At 43.0% G+C, this 8195-nt stretch overlaps 2 protein-coding genes across 2 annotated transcripts; both read left to right on the top strand.

The window, feature by feature from the left end:
* Positions 1-2437: 2437 nt before the first annotated feature.
* LOC146302672 (protein Wnt-8a-like) lies at positions 2438-4317 on the top strand. Its single transcript, XM_084698303.1, has 6 exons — positions 2438-2532; positions 2655-2688; positions 2897-3035; positions 3263-3388; positions 3515-3657; positions 3742-4317. Exons 1-6 carry the CDS (start codon positions 2459-2461, stop codon positions 4315-4317), a joined length of 1092 nt encoding a protein of 363 aa, XP_084554429.1. The 5' UTR covers positions 2438-2458.
* Positions 4318-5009: 692 nt separating this feature from the next.
* On the top strand, positions 5010-6790 carry LOC146302671 (protein Wnt-8-like). Its single transcript, XM_084699140.1, has 6 exons — positions 5010-5080; positions 5185-5218; positions 5328-5463; positions 5698-5823; positions 5928-6070; positions 6224-6790. The coding sequence occupies exons 1-6, from the start codon at positions 5010-5012 to the stop codon at positions 6788-6790; spliced, it is 1077 nt and encodes a 358-aa protein (XP_084555266.1).
* Positions 6791-8195: the final 1405 nt, after the last annotated feature.

Below are 8195 nucleotides of genomic sequence, written 5' to 3'. Positions count from 1 at the left end.
GCGGTTCTGTTTTCATTCTGTCGCCTTTCTGTATTTGAGACATAAATAATAATAACATGACGTCCCTGTCCGCTTGGGCTTTGTAGAAAACTAGAACTGCATTAATCCCTATGAAAACTTTGAAGACTAGATATCAACAAGTCTGAGTAAATTATAGGCTTTTTAATGACAATACATATGCCAACGGCCATAATGTAGCCCGCTAATTGACAAAGACATACGACAACCCATTCTTCCTCCGCGGTGTGCGTTGACACTTGCAAATGGCGCTTTGGAGTCTTCTCATCCAAGACAGGGGTCACTGGCGTCGCAAATCCTGCCACCTCGCCGCGGCTGTCTAGCCCGTCATTTCCCCTGTCATTCTCCGCTGTATCACTCCACTCATCTCAACCTTTAGACGCCAATAAATGCAACACGGTTGGCACAGACCGATGGGTGTCTGTTAATTAAACACGTTTTACACTAATTCCACTGTCTGGAACAGACCTAAACTTGCCGCGGATAAGACCGACAATACACAACGAATCCAGCACAAATCCACTGTAGGTCTATAACTATATTTAGGCCTATTTCTTTGTCCACTTCCTGAAAAATCAATTTTCGTTAACACCTGCCAACCAGTTGATTCAAAGGCTCAACTAGTTTAAAACGTGTTTTTTATTCAAGAATCGTTGTAGCGTCTTCCACGTCAAAGTTGTCGTTCTTCATGCCACAGATAATGATGATATATTCAGAATGAGTGATTCACGACATTATAGTTTCGATGGCTATATCAACGTTTTGCTAGTAATAGGCCTACAGCTAAACCTAAATTTGGCGACGCCCAGTTTGATGGGCAGTTATATACCAGATTATTAACCAATAAAAACACGGGTAAAACTGTTATTAAATGACAACGCCTATGGCCCAACCTGGATGTTGAAGTCTTCAGTCATCAGAGATTATCGTTTAATCGTTTTTTTATTCTTTCACGAGTAGGTTAGGTGTTTGGGTTTAGGTTTCAGGTGTGATGGTCAAATTGACCAGTTCTATATCTAATTAGTCCGGATTATCGCCTCTTGCTTGCAGGGCTATTGTCTTGATATGCCTCTCCCAAGCACCCATCTATTGTGTTGCCGTCATGATGTTATTTTAAGGGGATTTTGAGTGGTTTACTTCGGGGGTTTAACATGTCAAGGCGATTGGATTTGTAACTTGTCTCATGTTAATCAATAGCCATCAATAGCGATCAGTGAACTAACCTCTCTCGTATCAAATCACATAGGCCAATGACCTACAGTTGAATGTGAATTAATACAAACTCACACATGATGATCGAGAGTGAGATATCAGAACTGTTATGATGATGTCATGTATTTTGGTGTAAAAATTATGACACGGTCATCGTCACGCTATCCTTCCTTCGCGAGTGTCCAAAGTAGGCTACACTTATTCATTTGAAATGACTGTTGACTGGTAGACTAGACGTACGTCGATTTTATTTTAATTAGCAAGTGTTCAACATCAGAAGGACCGCGAATCCAAACATGTCTCTCTCGTTCATTGTATTTTTCTTTACTCCACCACCTCCAGACTTCTTTCACACCCAGATTCCTCCTTTCCCAGCAGGGAGTCAGGTATTATCTTATTATCACCGCCGTGCCAACGTCGCCGACGTGCGAGGGAATATTTACATGGCTCTATAGACCACGTTACTGAATGACTTTATAACTTTGGTTCACTAGTAGACTGCTGTTAATTCCCACAGAACAGATTTCCTAAATATAAAGCCAGGGCAAGAATATACTTGGGGAAAACAATGACCCTCCTAACCACATAATACTTTTGAATATACTAATATGAATTAGCCTAAGTGGAGTCCCGGTATCTACACAGCCTGAAGTGTATTGGTTTTATTTTTGCATTTAATCTGTGATTTACTTGTGTAGTGCGATTTAATACACAACCCTGTATTTTTACTGTTTATTGAATGACGGTCATTTATAACGAACCAAATGGCTAAACAAGCAGCCTTGATATATGATTTTAACAAGGCTTAACTACACAAAGAGGAGTAAACTTTGAATAGTATCTAGACTAATTTATGTAGCAGTAGGCTGCATGGCTTTGTAAAAAACGATTTCATATATAAATAAAGAAAAAGTTTTATGAATATGGCCTGGGAAAACTTGGATGAGGGGCTATTTAATTGTGGCTGTGGCAGCGCTTTGAAGTGCACTTGTGCGTGGACATTTCCTACCTTTGTATAGCACGACACCCAATGACCCCGTCGTCACATTTTCACAGTGAAACGTTACCAGCAAAACAAATCTGTCAATCAAAGAGAACGAGAGTATAAATAGCTTACCTTTGCCCCCTAGCCACATACTCAGTTGGCATTCTGACTATAGGACTGCGGTACCTCAGTACCTACTTGGATACTCAAAGGCCTCCGCGGGACACAGAGGACTCAACTACTATGGGATTCTACCAACTCTTCACATCTCTGCTGCTGTCGATGTGTGCAGTGCATTTTCGTTCAGCTTCGGCTTGGTATGAATTTATCTCTTTCTTCAACTGTTTTAAAATCACATCTAACTCAATTAATTCGCTAAATTGAGTTGATTAGATTAAGGAACATGACTTATCAAGTGTTTTGTTTGTTTTCCCTGCAGGTCGGTCAACAACTTCCTCATGACAGGACCAAAGGTATATTTGTGCATATTACAGATTTGGAGTAGCCTCCTGAACCATATTTAGTGCTTCAAATTGAGTTGATTCCTCGGTCTGAGTTATCCTAGGGTTATTTAGAATTCATAGTAAAAATCTTTATTTGACAAAAAAAAAAAAAAACATATTTACCGAAGTCAATTTTATCACGTTTTTCTTCAAATGTTAATGTGTGTCCTCCCTATAGGCCTATTTGACCTATGCGAACAGCGTTCAGACTGGCGCGCAGCGTGGAATACAGGAATGCAAATATCAGTTTGCTTGGGACAGGTGGAACTGCCCGGAGAGCGCGCTCCAGTTATCCACTCATAGCGGACTTCGCAGTGGTGAGGATAAATCACGATCATAATGCATCCCACATCTCCAATTCTGCACCGAATAAAAATTACAAGGCTAATATGACTACAGCCTTCAATTATGGTATTTTAATGTGCGTCTTAGGATATTTATGTATAGGCTATAAATGGAGTAGTAGCCCATGTATATTGTAGTCTACAATTGAGGTATATATGGTTAATTTGTATTCGTACGTATGTTTTTTTTCGTATCACAGCAACGAGAGAAACGTCCTTCGTCCACGCCATCGGTGCAGCGGGAGTTATGTACACATTGATCAAGAACTGCAGCATGGGAGACTTTGATAACTGCGGCTGTGACGACTCGAAGACTGGCAAGATGGGTACGTCACGCAAATGTTTATTTTTTTTAAGGTTTTGACACCGAAATTAAGACTGTGTATAAATTATAAGCTATAACGAATGTTTGTCTATATATATTCTAAATCATACTCTGACAATTCCTATAGGTGGAAAAGGGTGGATTTGGGGCGGCTGCAGTGACAATGTGGAGTTTGGAGAGAAGATCTCCAAACGATTTGTTGATGCGCTAGAGAATGGCCACGACTCACGCGCTGCTGTCAACTTGCATAACAACGAGGCCGGCAGACTGGTAAAAGCCAGATTTAGCTAAATTAAACATAGATTTGCATGACCTCTGTGATAGGACAAACATAACTTGTTTATCACTTGACAGGCCATCAAAGCGACGATGAAGAGAACTTGCAAGTGTCATGGCGTGTCTGGAAGCTGCAGCATCCAAACCTGCTGGATGCAGTTGTCTGACTTCAGAGACATCGGCAACTACCTGAAGGTCAAGCATGTCCAGGCGCAGAAACTCGAGATGGACAAGAGGCGGGTCAAAGCTGGGAACAGTGCTGACAACAGAGGGGCCGGCGCTTTCAGCAGCATATCCCCTTCGGAGCTTATCTACTTGGAGGATTCCCCAAACTACTGCGTCAAGAACCAGAGCCTGGGCCTGCAGGGAACAGAGGGCCGGGAGTGTCTGCATGGAGGCAAGGACCTTTCCCAGTGGGAGACAATGAGCTGCCGCCGACTGTGCCACGAATGCGGCCTGAGAGTGGAGGAGAGACGCATCGAGGTGGTCAGCAGCTGTAACTGTAAATTTCACTGGTGCTGCACGGTGAAGTGTGAGAGGTGCACGCAGGTAGTGACCAAATACTACTGCGCACGTAGGAAGAGAGGGCGCAAGCCACATCACAAAACCAAGCAAAGGCACCGCGCACGTGTTTCCACTGCGAACATTGCCTAATGACCTGACTTTAACATGTGTTATTTAAGTATTACATATTTTGGAATGATTTATGTTATTCCTGAATCAGGAATGTTATCAGTTTATACCAACAATCTTGTTCTCATTTTATATTTTTTCACTATTCACTTAAACGCACTTCACGAGCTCACTCGAAAGACACATTTTATTTAGTTCAGAACCACGAGCGTGCATGCAGTTTGTCACTTGAAGATACATGGCAACAATATTGTCTGTCATACATCTGTAAATATTGTCAAATGTTATTACATTGTATGTAAAGTTAACATTGCTATTTTGTGTTTGAGAATTGTATTTTATTTTGAACAAATGTATTAAATATTGTAATCACTTAAGAGTCCTCGTCTGAATTTACTAGTGGCTTTGAAATTCCGATTCCATTAGGTTGTTTATTGGTCTCGTCTTTCCAATCCCTCCGAGGGGGGTCTGCATTAAGCCATTAATCTATCGGTGATGGTGTGGCGTTGCCCGCGGCCAGAGAAAGACCTTTACGTCCTGCTCCCCTTTGATGTCCTCATAGGCGTTTCCTTATTCTCATCACCCAATCAGAGTCTTTTGGGCGTCGAGACAATGGACAAAGGTCCCATTTGTCTCCCATTCTGACCCTTAAATTTAAGGAGAAAGTTGTATCTTCATCTCATGTCTGGCTGCTACTTTAGTGTTAGCTCACGATGATTTCCCACTCGTGGTTTTGGCTGCAGACATTATTCGTTTTCTCCACACACAGTCTTGGCGATGCATGGTAAGACCTTACTTTTTCATTTCAATCAGTTAAGTCTGACATTGTATTACAAAAATATTTTTAAAACTCAATACGTTAACAATGTATTTTTCCGCATATTCCAGGGCAGTGAATAACTTTCTAATGACCGGGTCCAAGGTAAAAACATACATTATTAAAATGATGTGTTCAGCATGTATAACATATTGCGTTTTGGTTCTTTGGTTATTTCCGCATCACAGTCATGTGTATACTGTCTCTCCCCCAGGCGTCCTCATATCTGACCTATGCCAGAAGCGTGCAGGTGGGCGCGCAGAGCGGGATAGAAGAATGCAAACACCAGTTCGCGTTGGACAGGTGGAACTGTCCGGAGAGCGCGCTCCAACTTAAAGGATTGCGGAGCGGTAAGATTCTCTAAAAACGATTGCTTGAATGTGCTTAAAATCGCTAGAAAATTATAGCAGAAATAGTTAAACGGCGTATTCCGTTTTCGGAGCTGGCAAACGTCGAGATCCAACGTGCGTAAAATGTAACCTTCAATGATCTTTAAACGCACATGCGCTGGACACCTATAAATACAAATGATGATCCCTGAACGCTTGGACATATCATTTATACTTGTGTGATTTGCTCTCTAGCCACGAGAGAGACTTCCTTCGTGCATGCAATAAGCGCAGCAGGTGTCATGTACACTCTGACTCGGAATTGTAGTCTTGGGGACTTGGACAACTGTGGCTGTGACACCTCGAGGAATGGCAAAATGGGTGAGAACAGTCTCATTCTTGGAGCATGTAACGCGTTGAAATAAACAGTAATTTTTTCACCACTGATAGCAGGGTTAATAAGTTATGTTTGGCTGTTCCTACAGGGGGCCGCGGATGGATATGGGGAGGCTGCAGTGACAATGGAGAATTTGGAGAGAGGATTTCCAAACAGTACGTAGACGCTCTCGAGACAGGGCAGGATTCACGCGCTGCGGTTAACCTTCACAACAATGAGGCCGGACGATTGGTAGGTTTTACGCACGGGCTGGGAAGCACAAGGGCGCATACCTTTTTTATCCAGCAAACATTGTTTTCACCGCATGGACGCATGGAATCGTTGCGTATCGAACCTGTAACTTATTCAACCACAAGCTCACCACCTTTTTTCTGTTTTGAGCAGGCGGTGAAGGCAACTATGAAGCGCATCTGTAGGTGCCATGGCATGTCTGAGAGCTGCAGCATCCAAACCTGCTGGATGCAGCTGTCTGACTTCAGAGATATCGGCAACTACCTGAAGGTCAAGCATGACCAGGCGCAGAAACTCGAGATGGACAAGAGGCGGGTCAAGGCTGGGAACAGTGCTGACAACAGAGGGGCCTTAGCGGGCGCGTTCAACAATATTGCACCGACTGAGCTAATATACCAGGAAGACTCTCCAGACTACTGCGGGAGGAACGCCAGTCTGGGGCTACATGGCACTGAGGGGCGAGAGTGTCTGCAGCACGGAGAAGGCTTGACCCAGTGGGAGAGACGCAGCTGCCGCAGACTGTGCCACGAATGCGGTCTGAGAGTGGAGGAAAGACGCATCGAGGTGGTCAGCAGCTGTAACTGTAAATTTCACTGGTGCTGCACGGTGAAGTGTGAAAACTGCTCCCAGGTGATTGTAAAACATGTGTGCGCCCGAAGAGAAAATGGTAACGGACATGGGCATTTCAGACGGAAAAACCGCGGGCACAGATCGAAGTAAATTAGAAGAAACCAAGCAATTGTTTGCCTATAGGGATTTGTAGGTCTCGAAACAAAATATAGAAAACGTCGAACTACACTTCCCGTTTTGATGTTCTTCTTTCTCGCACTTGTATCTTTTATTTCGTTTCATCCTATCACAATTTCTCACCGTTGAGTAGGCTACATATACTTTTGTAAATATTGTATGTATTTATGGAATCGCAAAGCCGTTTGTCAAATAAAAAAAATACTTTAAACTACTTGGTATCTTGACGAAACATTTGTTCTTTTTATTTGCCCATTTCATATCATTTTACACGTCAGCAGGGTCAGCTGTAATAGCCTATCATTGTCATAATAATGGGTAAATGGCCACAGTGAATACACTAACTCGGGATTAACGTGGTCCCGTCAACACCTCTGCCTCGGCTCAGGTCTTGATCCATCGTTGATTCACCCTTCCTTTGATGTTGATGTGGCATTGGTAGCACGTTTAAGTATTCCATGGGGACCAAGGCTTTGAAGGAAACTGAAAGGAAACACTTGTACCGGTATGTTATCTGATGTGTTTCGCATGGTAATCCTGAATAGACCGCATGTACCTTGACACAAATGAGAAAGTAATTGCTACTACATCACAATAAGTAAAATAAGCCAACTGAAATGTAATCATATACAACTTTGTCTTGGGGCAAAGCAAATAGCCTGTAGCCTCTTAGCACGTGCATTAGGTTACATCATTGAGAGAATAATTGCACTCGTATTTATTTTCTCATTTTGCAATATGCATTCAATTAGAGTAGACTGTTAACCTACAGTTGTAAACTTAAATATCAATTTAGAGTCAGTTTATATCTGAATAGGATGCACCCAGGCAATATGTATTTGTGGAAGAATAACTGTTATTATGATCACCAAATTCCAGACTCTCCTCTCTCCTCAGTCTACCTGGGCTGAAAGACCTTCCCCCCCATGCATCACGAAATGTCCCTCTCTGTTGGACATGCCATAAATCTGCCAGTGTTGTCTGAACTGAATGACTGATAGAAGGGATATCACCTACATCAGGGGGGCTAGGCCAGGGGGAATGGAGGGGGCAAGGGAGGGCTGGAGTATAGGGGGGAGGGGGGGGGGGGCTGGGGTCAGTAATTTACTGACTGACCCACACTTATCTTCGCTAATGTGTTCCATTCAAGCAACTTTGCTCATCCCAACTGGGTCTGTAAGGATGGTCAATAAGTCATAACTTATTCATTCATACATAGGCTCTTGGTCATTGACTACTGTTGGTCTTGTAGCAGGGGCTCTGTTAGAAGACCTGTAGACCTGTTGTGTGTCAGGAAACACAGGACAATGCTGGGCCCCTCTGGGCACCACACAAAGCCTCATGGGAAACAGCTCTTTTCACTATCAGCCAGTGCTTT

The sequence above is a fragment of the Hypomesus nipponensis genome, chromosome 1 (assembly GCF_054491055.1).
Source record: "Hypomesus nipponensis isolate SF chromosome 1, ASM5449105v1, whole genome shotgun sequence".
Lineage (NCBI taxonomy): Eukaryota > Metazoa > Chordata > Actinopteri > Osmeriformes > Osmeridae > Hypomesus > Hypomesus nipponensis.
Note: the sequence above shows the minus strand (reverse complement) of the source record. Positions and strands in the feature narration are given on the sequence as shown.